We start from the raw sequence: 17,493 nt of genomic DNA, 5'->3' as shown, positions 1-17,493 counted from the left end.
TAATAGAACAGCCCACTCATTGGAGCCCAACAAACATATTTAGATTCCCCAGCTTGAGTAGCCTTCAACACCGGGATGTAAGCATACATTCTTAATAGTAGATTATTGCAAAAGTAATTGGTGATACTTATTTTAAAAATTACTTTGCACTAAACTTTATATGTTTTTCTATATGTTTATTAGTTAATTGGAAAGCTTTAAAAAAACTTCTGTGGCAACTTGTTTTGGTTGAAACATTTTTATTGTAATTGAAGAAGAAGTATTGTGGAAATAATACTGTAGTTAGGATTAGACAAATTGGTTTCATAGTCTGCCAAGTTATCTACCCTTATGACCTTGAACAAAGGATTTAAGCTTTCTGAACTTCAATTTTCTAATCTGGAAAAATGAGGATAATATTAGCTACTTCACCAGGATGTGAGATATCAGTGGGAAAAATATTTTAGAGTACTTAGCAACCATAAAATTATAGACATGTAAGATATTATTGTTTTGATAGAAATAATAGTAAATACTTTGAAGAACATATGTGCTATAATGTAAGGTTGTGTTAACTTCGTCTGTTAAAAGGTGATAGCTTATCTGCATTTTAAGCCTAATGTTTTGGTAGAAAAAAATACTTTCAATTTTTCTAAATGTGTGATCAAAATCTAAAAAAATATAGTCAAATATCCCAAATAAGTCATAAATATTAGGAGAGAGAATAGCTGGGAAACAAAGCAGTAGTTAGGTATTTAAATATTATAATATTAGACCAAAATGTAGATGTGATCAGGCTAGACTGATTTTTCAGCCCAAGACCCTGGCGAGGTTAGAAATTTGGAGCATGGTGCTACTGTGACCTGCATGGAGAGTTGTGTACAATTCCTGTTAGGATGGGCATTATTTTTCATCAGACAGTCTTCACCCCCACCCCCCACCGCCCCAGCTCTGTCTGCTCTTACAAGCTCTGGTCTTCAGTAGAGTTGATAATGTTTTCTATTAGTCCTATTAAGTCAGGATTTTAAAAAGTGTATGGTTGAATAACAGCTAAGCCCCATTGCTGTTTGTGAAAGAATGCAAAATGACAAAATAAGAACAATTTAAAGCATAAGCTCCATAGAAGTTTGAGCTGTCATCTGAGTATCTCACAGACAACTCCTTTCACCTCCTTGGTTTCTGTGTTAGGGCTGAGCTATCTGGAAATGCACCTGGATTTTAAGGCCTAAAAGGCAGTAAGACTGGAGAGAGAGAGCTGCAAGGATGCTAGAGGCACGTACTTTTAAATATGTGCTTTTCTTCCCCCTAAAATGGATTTGGATACCTTCTCTTAGTGGCAGAACCCTAATGTACAATATATAGACCAGTCTAACAAGTAAACACAGAGACTCCCTAACCCACAAAATTGAGTTTTACCAGCAGAACCTACTCCCAGACCCCACACCTCAGTGAAATCACCATTGTTTGTGCCTGTTGGGAACTCTGACTTGTGCTCACTCCTCCAGCACTCGTTCGCTGCCTGTCTTCGGGCTCTACGTGTTAGTCAGCTTTATGACTTGGACGGTACCCAGCCTTCTGCACAAGTGCTTCCACACTTCTCTATTTACACACATGTACATACGCTTTATCTGTCTTTTAATAATTTTAAGTCCTGCAAATCATAACTGTTATTTTGTGTCTTTCTTCAGTGATTTACAGTGTCTCCCGTGTGTTGGGCACTGCACTCCCTACTTGCAGAGCAGACCTGAAATGCACCAGGGAGCCAACAGGTGACATTTCTGTCATAGCGTGCACATGTTTTAAGAACAGTCTTAACTGGATTGTGCCGATTAGTTAGATACCTGAAAGAAATTGGGGTAAAAAGAGCAAGAATATTTGTAAATATTTAAACGCTGTATGTCGCCAACAGTGACATTTGGGTAGCAACCTGTTAAATGAATGCACAGTAAAATGGCGAAAGATAGTCATCATTTTTTGTTTTTCTTATGATCTTTTAAAAACTGTAAACGAAAGGACATTTGTTTTGTCTTCCTGAGGTCAGGACACAAATTATAAAAAATGCCAAGGAAATGTTAATAAATCAGGTAAAGAGTAAAATTTCATAATTCTCTTTTTAGTACTTTCTTCTTCCAAATTTAAGGGTTTTTATTCATCTTGGCCTTGAGCACTGGACAAAGTGCAGCTCTGTTTTAGTTTGAGTTCCTGCAAAAAATCATTCCTCTGTAAATCATTGAGATTCTTAGTACTATATAACCATGTACTTTGCAAAGAAACAGGCTTCAATTGTATGGACTGTTGTTTTGAGAGATAATGAGAAAGGAAAAAGAGAGGAACTCTATTTTCAAAATTTGTAGAATTTTAATTTATATATGCACATATATATTTACTACAAAGAGATTATTTAAAATTTTTTTCAATTATAGTTAACATACAATATTATTATAGTTTCAGGTGTACAACATAGTGATTAGACATTTATATATCTTACAAAGTGATCCCCCTGATAAGTCTGGTACCAGCCTGGCACCATTCATGATTATTACAATATTATTGACTATATTCCCCATGCTATACTTTACATCCCCGTGACTGTTTTTATAACTGGCAATGTGTACTTCTAAATTTCTTCCCCTTTTTCAACCATTCCCCAAATCCCCCTTCCATCTGGCAACCATCAAAATGTTCTCTGTACTTATGAATTTGTTTCTTTTTTGTTTGTTTGTTTTGCTTTTTAGATCCACATATAATGAAATCATACGGTATTCTTTCTCTGACTTTTTTCACTTAGCATAATAACCTCTAGGTTCATCCATGTTGTTGCAAATGCATGATTTCATTCATTTTTATGGCTGAGTAATATTTCATTGTATACATGTGCCACTTTTTCTTTATCCATTTGTCTATTGATGGATACTTAGGTTGCTTCCATATCTTGGCTATTGTAAATAATGCTGCAATGAACATAGGGGTGTGTATGTCTTTTCAAATTAGTGTTTCGGATTTCTTTGGATAAAAACCCAGAAGTGGAATTGCTGGGTCATACAGCAGTCCTAATTTTAACTTTTGGAGGAACCTCCATACTGTTTTCCATAGTGGTGGCACCAATTTGCAATGCCACTGACAGTGCATGAGGGTTCCCTTTTCTCCACATCCTCACCAACACTTGTTGTTTGTTGATTTATTGATGATAGCCATTCTGACCGGAGTGAGATGGTATCTCATGTGGTTATAAGTTGCATTTCCCTGATGGTTAGTGATGCTGAGCATCTTTTCATATGTCTATTGACCATCTGTATGTCCTCTTTGGAGAAATGTCTATTCACATCCTCTTCCCACTTTTTAATCAGATTGTTTGTTTTTTGGTGTTGAGTTGTATGAGTTTTAAAATAAATTTTGGATATTAACAGCGCATCAGATGTATCACTAGCAAATATCTTCTATTCAGTAGCTTATCATTTTGTTTTGTTGATGGTTCCCTTTGCTGTGCAAAAATTCTTTAATTTGATGTAGTGCTGTTTGTTTATTTGTTATTTTGTAACTGATTTCTGAATATTAATTTTGTATACTGCTACTTTGCTGAATTCATTTATCAGTTCTGATAGTTTTTTGGTGAAGCCAAGAAATTATTATTATTTATAAATTTTATTGGGGAACAGTGTGTTTTTCCAGGACCCATCAGCTCCAAGTCAAGTTGTTGTTTCAATCTAGTTGTGGAGGGCACAGCTGAGCTACAAGTCCAGTCTCCATTTTTTTTCCAATCTAGTTGTGGGGGTGGTGGGGGGGTGCAGCCCATCATCCCATGTGGGAATCGAACCTGCAAACTTTGTTGTTCAGAGCATGTGCTCTAACCAACTGAGCCACATGGCCACCCAAGAAATTATTTTTAAGCATGAAGTTTGCCAGTAATTTATTATTAACTTCCCTATAGATCTATATACATCTTTATCATTGCATTTGGAATCCTGAGTTTAAAAACTTTCAGTTAGTATGTTGTTCTAAGCTTGAAAGGAATTATTCACACCAGCACTGAACTAGTCAGGCAGATCTTTCAAAGGATTTTCACAGGGTATGCTTCTTGTATTTCCTCTGTTTTTTCCCACCTTGATTTCATGCTCAAGGGTGGTGGTTTATTTCTCCAGGGCATTGTGCCACCCAGTGTAGAAGAGGTTGCTATGGCTGTCTTTCCTAGCTTTCCTTTCATGCACACAGCCTTGCCATCCACGGTCCGTGACTTGTGCATCTGCTGCTGTTCCCTGATAGCAGAACTGTTTGATTAGCTGTACAGGTTACCTGGTTAATATTCTCCTTCTGTCCTGTGTGGGTTTGCTGATGCTTGTGAAATGGGGAGGTCCCAGCCGTGTTGAAACATAATTCTATCTAGATCAGGAAATGCCTGGCTTCCCAGATACTTCTCATAGCAATAGGGCAGGGACTAAATCTCCTACTTCCTTCCTGACCTCTATTCTGTAACACCTATGACCCAAGTGAACGTTTGATATTCACTAATCTGGGATTAATATGTAAATTATTTTAATAAATTAAGATTAATTTATTATTAATCTTAATAAATTTTATAGAGACCAAATTTTATGTTAAAACATGTGTAGGCCCATCATTATGGAGTGACTGATCCCATTAATGAAGCAAATTGCCATGTAAATAGTTCATTACAAATATGTACAGTAGTTCAAATCCTTACTCTGGCTAGTCATTGAGATCTTGGGCAGTTACTTGGTCTCAGTTCACCTCAGTTTGCTCATTTGTAAAATGGAGATAATAATAATGCCAATTACATAGGCTGAAGATTTGAAAATTAACGACTGTAAAGCATTTAGAGCCTGCCTGCCATATCTTTAGTGCTGTGTAAGCACTTTCTATTACAATTGTTATTACTATTATCACCATCATTTGTAGTAACAGTAGGTCATATTAGGACTTATTTTTTTCCTCTGAAGGATTAAAAAATTCTTTATGAGTGTGAAGAATGGGAGAGTGGGAGAGAGAAAAACATAGGAGGTTCCAACTAAAAGGGTTTACATTTAAAAAAGGAAAGAAAATCAGTGGGATACAGTATTCTTTGGGCATACTTTTATTCATGTAGAGATGTATCTCTGTGTTATGTACACCCAGCATGCATGTAGGCTCTTAATAAATGCCTTTGGAATTGCTTTTGAGGCTTTTAAAACATTTCTGGGACTGTCTGGAATATCTCTGTGTGTTTTCTTCCTTCTAATCATGCAATTAAAAGTTACCTCTCTATACTTTATTAACTATTTCCTTTCTACCCCTTATTTTAGCCTTTAATCCCATTTTTTTATAGCATTTGCCTAAACAACAGAAATTTATTTTACTATGTGGAAATTAATGATATTACAGATGCTGGGTTGTGCAAATATACCTGGAGCTCAAATTGTGGTGTTCGCCTTCTTCCTCGCTCATTAAACTAAGAGTTAACAATGATCATTTGCAATTTGAAAGAATGTGCATTTATTTATTTATTTATTTATTTATTTATTTATTTATTTATATGTGCATTTTAAACCAGGTTATTATGGGAGTTCTATCACTGAAAATTTGCTAACCTGTATCAAAATATTTTTTGAGTGGCTTTTATTGGAGATAAAAATTAGTCAATTTAATATATGTTCTAGGTACTTATAAGGACAAATCAATTGGCAAAATACAGCCAGCTAGAAAAATGTATAAAAAATATTAGTGATAAGAATAAATAATTCCTAGAAGAAATGGTCACAAACACAAAAAAATCTCTGCAGTGTTAATACTAATCCAAAACTGAAAAGAAAACCATATAATTTTTTAACCTATGAAATTGGGAAAAAATGTTTCCTAAAATTAACCTTTTCATCATTTTTTTTCTCTGATTTTTTTTTTTTAAAGATTTTTATTGGGGAATTGGGGGGATGGGAACAGTGCTGGGGAATTGGGGGAAGGGGAACAGACAAGTTGCTGTTGTTTTTTGTTCTTCAGTCTAGTTGTGGACGACGTTGCTTCACTGGCCCAAGTTGGCACCATCATTGTGCTCTTCCCGGGTGAGGCACATCAGTCGCTGGCTTCTAGACGGCCGCTCACTGCGGCTGCTGGCCGCTCATGCTGGCTGCTGGCTACATACAGTAGACCATGGCAACCTACTGCCACAGGGGCTGCAGTCTATGCCGTTGCCGGCGACTCACAGCAGCCCAGCTCCAGGTTGAGCTGTTGTTCAGCATCTCAGCTGTGGAGGGCAGTGTCACTGGCCCTCATATGTGGGATCCGAAACGGGGCCCTCTGGGGTCCCAAGACAGTTCTTAACCATCGCGCCACTCAGCCGGCTCTCTATGATATTTTTTCACATGCAAATCTTTAATCTTCTGTGGATATAAGACTTAACATTATGATGTTTCGAAATTGAGCATGTTTAGGGAGAAACAATTCAAGGTAATGGTAGACCAATATGTAGGATGACTGGCGGTATCCGGCCTCTTTCTGAAATATTGCTTTTCAGTTTCCAGCTCATCACGGTTTCCCAGAAGGTCTGGTGTTTGGTAGCAGAGCCACTGTCATTTGTTGATGTGTGTGCGTGTAAAGTGTACTGCACTCACTAAGCACCTGCTTGAAGGGCTCTTGCTCTAGCAGACAGTCAGAAGGAAGGGGTGATTACAGAAGTGTCTTAACTGATGAGCACAATCAATTCTTTATTATTTAGAGTTTGTTGATCACATTTCTGTATTACTGTGCCTCCTCTCAACCAAGAGATAAATAGAAGGAAGTGAAAGTCAATTCTTTGGCTACTGCAGTTTTTATGAGGAAATGTTTCAACTTTAAAGACTACAGGAGATGGCAGTTATTTATACAAAGCATATAATATGCTTTATGTATTGATGGTGACCTTATATCTTGTCTTCCAGTCAATCTGTTAATTCTCACTCTACTGCTAACTGTTGGCTTGTTCTTATTCTTCAATAGGCTGATGCATTGATGTGTTTTACATGCTTCTCAACTGTAGACATTAATCCAGCCTCTTCATTTTAGAGCTTTTCACTGTATTTTTTAGTGAAAATATCTGAGGTCGGGGAGTCCAGAGACCCGTGGTTTTTTTTGTTTTTTTTTGTTTTGTTTTTTTGTACAGGTTTTGCTGCTTTTTGTGACTACACTAAACATTTAACTGTTTTGAATCTCAATTTCCTGATCTATAAACCGAGAGAGTTGAATTAATTAATCCCTATGGTCTTTTGAATTCTGTGAGTCTGACAGAAATTTTATCCAGTGATTTGTGTTACAAACATGAGCCAGGTTAAAATACTTTTCAAATACATCCTGCCTCTGGGTTCTTCACACTGCATGGGCTAATCTTCCCATTGGAACTTTTCATTCTTATTCAAAACAGTATGTCCTCTGTTAATTATTGAGGTGTTCATGTCTCTCTTATTGGAGATATTGATTACTTTCATACTGTAATTGCTATTAACTGAAAAGATGCTTATTTTAGGGTAATTAGAATACATAGAGTTAAAGAGCAGAAAAGGTGGTGTAAATTAGTGCTTTCTCTTCTTAAAGAAGGAGCACGTATTCTATTTCCTGATGCTTGAGATGGCCTAAACAAAGAAATTCATTTTATTAGTGGCATGATTCTTTTAGCCCAATACTACTTATCTTATCCTGTTCAAAGAAGCTGCCAAAAGGTGCTTAGGCAGAAACATACAGTATAATTCAGTGTGCATTTCAGGGGGAGCAGGTTCTCAAATTGCGTATAAGAAGGTATCCTGTTCATCTGTCCTTCTGGGCTGTAAGTACCTTCATTTTTGAAGAGAGAAGCAAAATGCTAGCCTCTCTCCTCTGCAGGAAGGCAGGCTGCCTGGCATGTATATGTTTGGATGTAGGATATATGTTATATGAAGGTCGATCAGTGCCTTTGAGATTGGGGGAACTTTCTGTGCTTCCTTCAGCTTTTTTTTTTTTTTTTCTCTTGCTGACTGCCGGCCACTTACGGTAGGTAGCTCACAGCAGCCCACTGTAGCCTACGCCATTGCTGGCCACTCACGGCAGCCCAGCTCCAGGTGGAGCTGTTGTTCACAATCTTAGCTATAGAGGGCACAGTGTCACTGGCCCATGTGGGAATTGAACCAGCGGCCCTGTTGCTCAGAGCTCGTGCTCCCAAGCTAACTCTTAACCAACTGAGCCACTCAGCCAGCCCTCCTTCAGCTTTCTATAAATGGGAAATCTTAGGCAGTTTTCATATTATAGTTAAGTTGTAATTCAGTTAGTTTCTGGAATTACTCTTAATTTTTATGGCTGTTTATCTGGAACATTTCTGAGTACTCTATGAAAGGTGAAGAACGGAGATTCCCAAGTACAGGACCTATAGGCACCAGACAAACCTAAATCTGGCCTTTTGGGACCCTGGACAGTGGCCCTGCTCCTTTGGCCCTGACATCCATCCACCACAAATCCAAGGCCATCTCTAAACAGTACTGTCCCGCTTCCCAAGTAGTGCACATGCCCACGTAAGACCTGAGGGATCTCAGATGCCGTGTCCTGTCCCCTTCCTCTCAGCTCTGAGGTGTTCAAAAATTACGTGACATCTCTGGGTTTGAGTCACCTGATTAAAACTAGAAGCACGGTTTCATCCATTTAAAACACCCTGTAATGGAAAATCGACTAAATCAGTTTGGCTTAAAAATGAATCCGCTTATGGCCTTTCATTATTTTGTTGGGTTTTGACATGCTTCGGTAGGTCCTAGGTCGAGGAGGGAGGAAGGAGCTTGTTTCCTGGGTTAGAATAAGGGCAGACGTGGATTCTCGTCCTGGTTCCATCTCTGGTAGTGTGATGTTAGGCGAGCTGGCCCACCTCCACGTGCCTTGGTTACCTCAGGAGCCAAATGGCTGCCTGCCTTCTAGGCTGAGTGTCTTGAAAATGTTAAAGCCATGGTGATTACTTAAAACTCTATAGCATTTACTATGAAATGGATACTCTTAATAACCACGTGCAAAATTAAATTTAAGAGCCACAATTGGGACATTATTTCTCCAATTAAAAAGTTTTTTGTAACAGGATTGATCCCAGGCTGGAATTTGTATCAGATTGTGTTCTTCATGAGTAAGTTGGAACTTTAGTCCATTAGTTCCTTGATTTCTGAAGAGTTGTGTCAGAATTGAATGTTGGTTGCAGGTTCTCAGCTGCCATGACATTTCAGTCATTAGTCTGACTGAAGCTTTCTCCAACAGCCCTGTTCTACCAGAGGAGGCAGAAACAATAATCCCACTGGCGTGGTGGATGCCTGCCTGCTTAGATTCTGTGTCTTCCCACAGAGTCCCCTCAGGGACCTGGGGAGAGGACGAAGGGAGGCCAGCTGGACTCCCTGGGCCAGAGACCAGGAGACCTCGCTCTGCTCCATTTCCCACTCATTGTGCAGCCCGGGCCCTATCACTTGAGAGACCTGGCAAGGAAGTGTGGAGGAAGTGAATGCCACTGCTAGTTCAGAATGTTCCAGTGTGGTTGGAAACTTTGAGAGGCAGCCTGGGTGAGAAGAACAAGACCTTATTGACAGGGTTTGGTCCTGGTCAGGTCTGTTTTACATCAGCTTTCTAAATAATCACAGCTCTCCCTGCCCCCATGGATCTCTAGCACTTTCACCTCTGCCTTTAAAAAACAACCTGAAAACTTTCTGTACAACCATGATAGAACATAAAGCATTTTTACTTTTTATTCCGAGAGAAATTATAAAACATGAAAAGTATAGTATTTCCTGATTCAAAATGACAACACCAACAAGAAAAACAAAACAAAACATACTTTCTAGGGCTTTCCAAATTATTATTCTTATTGTAAATGCTTTTTCTGTTAAGCTGTTTTCTCACTGATTGATTTAAACACTAGTGACTATTGTCACATTCCCGATGGTCATGTAGTGACCTGGCTTGTCCTAGTCTAATTAGCCCTCTTATCTGATTTAGTTTGCATATTGGACATACAAAAATTATGCAATTGTGTATATCATAAGATTGAAAGGAAAAGGAATATGTCAAACCTTTTCTTCTCCACATGAGTTGGCAGCTCAGCGGCAGCTCAGCTTGGGCGCAGCATCACTGGCCCATGTGGGAATCGAACCGGCGGCCATGCCATTCAGAGCTCGCGCTCCCAAGCCAACTCCCAACCAACTGAGCCACTGGGCTGGCCCAAACCAGAATATTTATGTCAAGAAATCAGAACAAAATCTGCTGGAGTTTTGTCATCCTGCCTGAATTTCAGTATGCCTTCTGCATGAATGTAGTGAACACTCTCTTGGCAGTCCCGTCATTTTCAGGACCCAGAGGTGTCTCCATTTCCAGCCTTCAGGCAAGTAAGGGTAATTATATGGCCTTCACTTTCATTTTTCCTGGTATATCTGGTAGGAAAAATTGAAGCTCAAAGGGATATTTTAAGCTTTTTCAAATGGAGATAACTAAAGAAAACCCAAATATTCCCAACTACTTTTTGAGTATACAAATTTCTAGTAATTGGATCCCCCCATTTTTATGTTTAAGCGTGGATGGTTGAAGGGGACCTACCTGGACTAAAAGCAGATGAGCTGTTACAGGATTACTTGTAAAATGTCTATGCAATTCGTTTTCTGAGCAAGGCTGGTGACTTTTTATAGAACCTCTAGAATGGTGGTTTGTCACCGTTTATCTTCTTAATAGTTGAATTAGATGACTGCCATACTTTCTGTCCCTAAAAGTGGCATATGGAATATTCACCTCTTACCTAAAAATTTTTTCAAGAATTATTAAAAACCAGTTGCAAATCTGTGTTTAGTTAGCTTCTTCTGAATGTAAAGATTAATTGCATGATTTAAGATGCATACAAATGAAGCACTTATTTTATAAAAGGTTAACACACTCCTTTTATTTAGAGTTTATGTGCATGGGCACAGAATATTCATATTAATATAAATATAATAATATAAATATAATAATAATAATATAAATTTAAACATGTCCACACCCCCACCCTGACTCCCACCTTAAAACCCTTTCTTTAGTGACTTTCCAGAATACCTGGGTTAGAAGCAACCTTCTCCCCCCTCCACCCCCGCGCCCCGCCCCGCCCATAAGGACCTCCCGCTGAGGAGGTGCCCTCTTCCTCTTCCCCACGGTGTCTTCTCAGCACTGTCAGCACTCTGGGTCCCTGCCTCTTCCTTACACCTGCCCTGCCCTCTCCCTAGCCCCACAGCCACCATCTCTTCCCGTCCCAGCAGTGCCCTTTCTATGGTCCCCCAGCATCAGTTGGATTTTTGTTTCATGTTCCTCCAGTACCAAGGCCTTCTGCTTTGCCTCACGTATTTTGCATACTTTACACAGCTAGTAAGTGGCAAAGCCTAAACCTGCGTCTACCCAATTCTGAAGCATCCCGTCGTCTCTGTTGCCCCCTAGTAACAGCCTGGGTTTCGGTTTCTTTCTCTGTGAATATGAGAGTGACAAGACTCTTACCGCTTCTGTGGTGCTCAAATGAAACAATGTCTATGAAAGTGTCCAGTGAATGGTGTTTACCATCATCATCTGTATTACTTTTGTTTTGTTTGCCATAATCCTTAATTTATGTTCATATAGCCTCTTAAATGCTTTTCTCCAAACTCTGAGCCTTGATTGCCTTGTTGATTCGCCATGGTGGGCCTGACATTTGTCAATTCTTCTTTTCCTAGGATGGCTCCTACCTGGCCGAGTTCCTGCTGGAGAAGGGCTATGAGGTGAGTGACCCAGTGAGCAAGCACAGGCTGGCGGAATCACTCGGACACAGTGGCCTCCAGCTTCCTCTGCTGCCGTTGTCCTGTGTGTGTTTTCCACTGAAACTACGATAACAAATCAAAATCAGAGAAGAATGTGCTTCTTTACTTGTCACCATGCCAGCTCATTGTACTATTTATCTGCTGTTGAGCCCGGGTGGCTTCCCACTGTTCCTCAGTGTTTAATTGTTTTGCATGCTTCCCACATTCTCAGATAAAGCAGCAACTTGTATATGCTAGAAGCTATAACATTATTAGGGTTAATTTATGATGTAATGTGTTACATAAAAAAGTCCTACTTACAGTGAAGTCACTTAATTCGGAAATTGCACAGAGCAGTAAAAACTAAGTTGATCTTTGGCAAGCTTGAATGAAAATTTACACTTACAGATTTTGCTTTCTAATAGCTAGCTATATATTGGGTTGTCGGAAAAGTCATGATGTATTTTTTCTATGTTTTTTGTTGCAAAAATGCATCATAACTTTTCCAACAGCCCAATATTTTATGGAAGCTGAAACTTCTGGGTTTGCTGCTGTCATCACTGCCATTGTGTCTTCTTTTTCTCCTCTTCCATCTACTCCTTCAAAATTTTCTGCTTTCCTTAAAAGAAGTGAGGGTTTTATATATTAAAGTTGATGTAGCTTGGTGTGTACATCTGACCTTTTTAAAGAACAGTTTTCAGATATGTACATCTATATAAATTCATGTTATGCAAGGAACAAAAACCTACACAGTGTCCCCTATGCTCTGGGCTGATGGGGGAGTGTTTACAATAATAATTTTAGATTCTCTGTTTATCTCAATCAGAGGTACATTGTTTAAAAAATGTGCACTGCGGGTAAATGGATAAACAACAGCAAGGAATTTGACATCAAACACCAACAGGATTTGAAGAAAAGGAAACTAATTTTCTTACAGTAACTCATAATCTTTTCAGAGAGCCTTGACTTTTAGACTTTAAGAAGTAATAGCAGATAAGTTTAGTGCCTTCTGCACCTTTATCTAATAACTAGTTTTATATCTTGCAATAAAGTCAAAATAAGACAATGTAATTATGTATGTACACAGATGTTCATATGCATAGATTCTTACAATAATTGAACAATGAATACATATTCTATAGAGCAGTGGATTTTAGGCATATTATATGTAATGCAGAAGAGTTGGTTTTGGGTACAGGCTGTTTTTTATTCAGGCTAGATTAACATAATGTAATAAATCTAAAAGGAGAGCTTTGGCAGAGAGGCAAACCTTTGTTTCAGATGTTGGGACTGGCTGAGAGGTTTTTGGTGGTTAGAGAGCACTTAGTGATTTGGCTGTATATTGAGTAAACCAAGAGAAAGAGCTAACAGTAATAGTTGATGAGGTTCAGGACATGCTACCCGCAAATACAGAATAGTAAATGTTTTAAGCTGAGGGAGTTTGAGAAGACAGCAGAAGGAGTTTGAGAAAATAGCAGAAGCTTCTCCCATAAATCTGCCTTTGTCAGTTTAATGTAGAGGATGAAAAAGTTTCCTCGACCTTCTTAGGGTCTCTGGCTGGGTCTGAAAATTAAACTGAAAAGCATACAAATTTATTTAATGTGAATTTTACATGACAGGGAGCTTTAATGAGGAAATGAAGATCCGAAGAAACAGGTAAGCCTGAGTATTTTTATGTTAGGTTTGACGGAGAGTGGACAGTCATGTAAAAATATGGTAGGTCGAGGAGGGTGAGGTAAGTGTAGTAAACTAGGGGAAACTATGGAAGGTCTGTTGCTTCAAATTCTTCTTGTTTTCCAAGATAAGGATGGTCCTTTCCTGTGAAGGAGGCACCTCTCACATGAGGTTTTTATGACTGCTTGTGGGGAGAGTAGCAGGAGGGTCAGAGTGGCCTTCCTGCTTCTGCCACTTTCTCAAATTCCTTCAGCTTCAAATGGTCAACATGTCAAGGTGCCGTACCTTGGGATAGTGTGCCCTGAACTCCCTCGCAGTCACTGTGGTTTTGGAAGAGAGGTGGTGTATCAGAAGGAATGCTTGAACTGCCTAGGTGTCAAGATCTCCTTCAAGGTGGGTGTGGGGGACTGAGACTTGAGATGAGGATGGTGGGAACAAACAGCATCTGTTGCTAGACCAGAGAAAAAGGGACAGCAGTGTGAGGTCTCCGTGATGAGGTGGCACTAGCGATGGATGGGGGCTAGTGATGAGGTAGGTGCTAGCGATTGGGCCTGGGTTGGTCTGGTTGTGGTTGACATAAACACACAGTCATCAGGATGCTGCTGTTAGTGCTGCTGGGCAAGGCTAGGAAGCAGACATGCACGGAGAGGCAGAGCTCCATCTAGGTGGCTCTGGAAGGAGCTAGGTGACTTCAGAAGACAGGTAGTACCGTTCCTAAATGGATGGGAGTCTTAGAAATAAATGTAATGAGAACCTAGGAGTGCCAGGTGAACTACAGTGTGTTTGTTTTGTTGGCATTTGAAATTTTAAGAGCAGATTTAATTTTGATACCGACAGACAATAGCAGGCCCACTTGGCAGGCCACAGGTAATGGGAGGAATGAATCACTGAAACAATGATTGGCAAGAGAAGTTTAGGAGAGAGCTCCATAAACGGATAGAAACAAATACTTTAGTTTTAGAAGGTTCTCAACCCTCCTAATGCCGCGATCCCTTAATACAGTTCCTCATGTTGTGGTGACCCCCAACCATAAAATTATTTTCGTTGCTACTCTATACTAATTTTGCTACTGTTAAGAATCGTAATGTAAATATCTTTTTGTTTTCCAATGGTCTTAGGCGACCCCTGTGAAAGGGTCATTCGACCCCCAAAGGGGTCGCGACCCACAGGTTGAGAACCGCTGCTCTAGACGATTCAGGTGGAAGGTACAGAGCTGCAAAGTATAACCAGAAGCATTCCTCCTCATAGCACAGGGAAATGTGAGCTTTGTAGGAATGGGGGAGAGAAAGGGTGTTAATCCATACTGTCTTCAATTTAAATAGGCTTCTGTGTTCAGTTTAAGAGATTGATATAATTGGAGGATAAGCTATTAAGAGAAATCTGATAGTGGCACAGGCTTTGTCTTTCTCTGCTTACAGCAAAGTAAATGTGAATGATTTTTCGAAGAAGCTGCATTGGAAAATTTCCAGAATTATCAGCCAGCATTCAGACCCTGGTTGCTCAGGACCATGAACAAAGTAGCAGGGTTAGTAAATTGCATGCAGTAGGATAAGAGGGGCCACACTTGTCCAAACCTGAATTGACAGGGTCAGCACCAGCAGTTTGGATGAGAACAGACTCCTAACTCAGTAGGTTCTCAGCCCGAGTCCCCCAGAGCCCATGAAGACGCAGAGGCCCGCCGTCGGCCTTCCTAATGAGCCTCCGTGGCTGCTGATGCCGCTGTCCTGGGTGCTGCAGTTTCAGAACTACGGCAACCCAAGGTTCAAATGAGATCATTTAATCACAAGATACCGTAATCTGTGGGGCCTTGCTTCTCTGAGCTCTCATATTATTTGGAGTCTTTGTATGAGGACTATCACTAGGCTCAGAAGTAACTGGAAACAACATACTTCGAGGCAGCAGAGGACAAGCCAGGAGGAAATAAACACTGGGAAAAACTACGTATTCTATAACTAGGCATCAGACTGAGGCGGAGTTTTTCCCAGAAAAGAAAGGGGCAAACTTGAACTGTCTATCATGGCAAGGTCATCCTTTCCGTATGAAGATGGGGAAGTAACAGTCAACTGGAGGGAAGCAAGTCAAAGAGAAGACGGGGTTGGGTAGTGATGGTGGGGCTGCATAGGCAGGAACAAACCCTGCATAGAGTTCGCATAGCACAGTTAGATATATTCCTTTTCAATCCAAAAAGCAAAGTAAAGGTATAAAAAGTTTGGCCAGCCTTAAAGCAAAACCACACATCGGTGTGTGACTTGAAAAAGAATACCATGTGTTCATAGACTGATTAGTCATACCTTGTCTGACCTCACACATTGGGTCTTTGAAGCTGTGGGGCCTGGTCATCTGATGTGGCCATGGAGATCCATGCATCTGATCACATTTTGAATGAACTATTTAAGGTAAAAAAGAGAAGGAGTACTTCATGCCTGGTCCAGTTCTCATTAAGAAGAGACTCTAAAATTACAGTTTTTAATGTTGCTTGTTTCTTGAATTTTACTCAAGATTAAACATTAAGGAGAACATAAAGAGAATGGATCTAACACTAGTTCATTATAGATTATAGGTATCATTTCATGATGAGGAAAACTAAGAGTTGTCAGGTTTTATAGAAAAGAACCCTTTAAAACTTTATATATTTAGTTCCATACATGGTTGAAGTGCAAAGGGTAACTCTCCTTTATGCCCCAGCCAGCTCCGTGCAAGGGAAGCGGGTGAGGCAGTTGAGCTGGCGTGAAGAGGAATTCCTTGGGCTCTGTTGGTGCTGGGTGGCCTGTGTCCTGTTTCTCTTTTGCCACCTGTTGACTCTGTGGCCTTGGCCAAGTCACTGGACCTCTGTAAGACCTCTTTTCTTCACACAAATGGGGACACTAGACATACCTGTTTTTCAAGGTTGTCAGAGAATCCATGGAAAACAGTCCAGAGGAGCTAGTCTGTGGGCTCTCTGGGCTTATTGACACAGGAGTGGCAGGGTGACACAGTGCTTGATGCTGACAAGCCGAGGGATACAAGTGTTGTACAGGGCTCCTTAATCCAGTTCATGAATGAGGATTGGTGAAAGGCGGACATGTTACATTGCCTGGGACCCTTGCCCTAGGCACCTTCCTTGTCATCATAAGGGAAAAGGAACATGGACAGCAGGGAAGCTTCTTAGGAAACTGCATTCTTGTTTCAAGTGCCTTCCTAGCATCATTGTTAGCAGATAAGCCCACAACATACTTCTGGTCCCATTTTGCACAAAATACAGAGAGAAGCCAGGGAACATATTAAAAGTCTATGTTAAATGACTTGGTAACAACTATAACACAGTGTATCATAATTGAAAATAAAGAACAGGCAAACTGTGGGTTTCCCTTCCAGGAAAAGAACTGTAACTAGGGAGATGAGGAGAACTGAAAAGAAATGGGAAATAAGGATTGTCCAACTGTTATCTCAGAAATTATTCTTTAGAACATGGGAGTTTCTATTCCTCTGTTCTTGATCTGTGAGAATCTTTGAAATATTTTCCCTGGGTTGTTGGATATCCCAGAAACCTTGTGAAAGAAAGACAAAGCTTTTCCTGGATTTCATTTTGAAACCATATTGAGTGTTGGCACGATGGCCCATGTCTGCCCTTTCACATGACCCCATACGAGCTGTGTGGTCCCAGACAGTGTCCTCATCTGTACAGTGGGACCAGTAATAGGAAGTTTGTTGTGAAGGTGAAGTGATTTAATGATCATGAAGAATAGTGTCTGGCACATGGTCACTGCCAGGTATGTTTTAGCTGTTGATGTTACCCACGTAATCTGTATTTTTCAAAAGGCAGGTGGCATTAAGCATCCCTGGAAGATATCCTCACCTCCAATAAAAATCTAGACATTGAATGATTTCAAATCCAGTGGCAAAAATTTTGTTTTCTTGAACATATATACATACATACATGCATACACGAAAGAAGGAAGAAAGGAAGGAAGGAAGGAAGGAAGAAAGGAAGTGAGAGAGGGAGAGAGAGAGGGAAGTGAGAGAGAGGACTTCTCTAAGTATTACCTAATCTGACTAGGTTTTGAACTCAAACCAACTTTTTTCTGACATTGAGAGAACTTGCAGTTTTCCTTTTCATCAT

At 39.9% G+C, this 17,493-nt stretch overlaps 1 protein-coding gene across 1 annotated transcript in view; it reads left to right on the top strand.

Moving 5' to 3' along the window:
- GMDS (GDP-mannose 4,6-dehydratase) overlaps positions 1 to 17,493 on the top strand; it is a 730,364-nt gene that overhangs the window by 106,942 nt on the left and 605,929 nt on the right. The window contains exon 2 of the mRNA XM_019663802.1: positions 11,658 to 11,702. Coding sequence (XP_019519347.1) covers positions 11,658 to 11,702 — 45 coding nt within the window. The remainder of the gene's footprint in view (positions 1 to 11,657; positions 11,703 to 17,493) is intronic.

This window comes from Hipposideros armiger, unplaced genomic scaffold (assembly GCF_001890085.2).
Source record: "Hipposideros armiger isolate ML-2016 unplaced genomic scaffold, ASM189008v1 scaffold_405, whole genome shotgun sequence".
Taxonomy (NCBI): domain Eukaryota; kingdom Metazoa; phylum Chordata; class Mammalia; order Chiroptera; family Hipposideridae; genus Hipposideros; species Hipposideros armiger.
The sequence above is the reverse complement of the archived record's forward strand: the minus strand, read 5'-3'. Positions and strand labels throughout refer to the sequence as shown.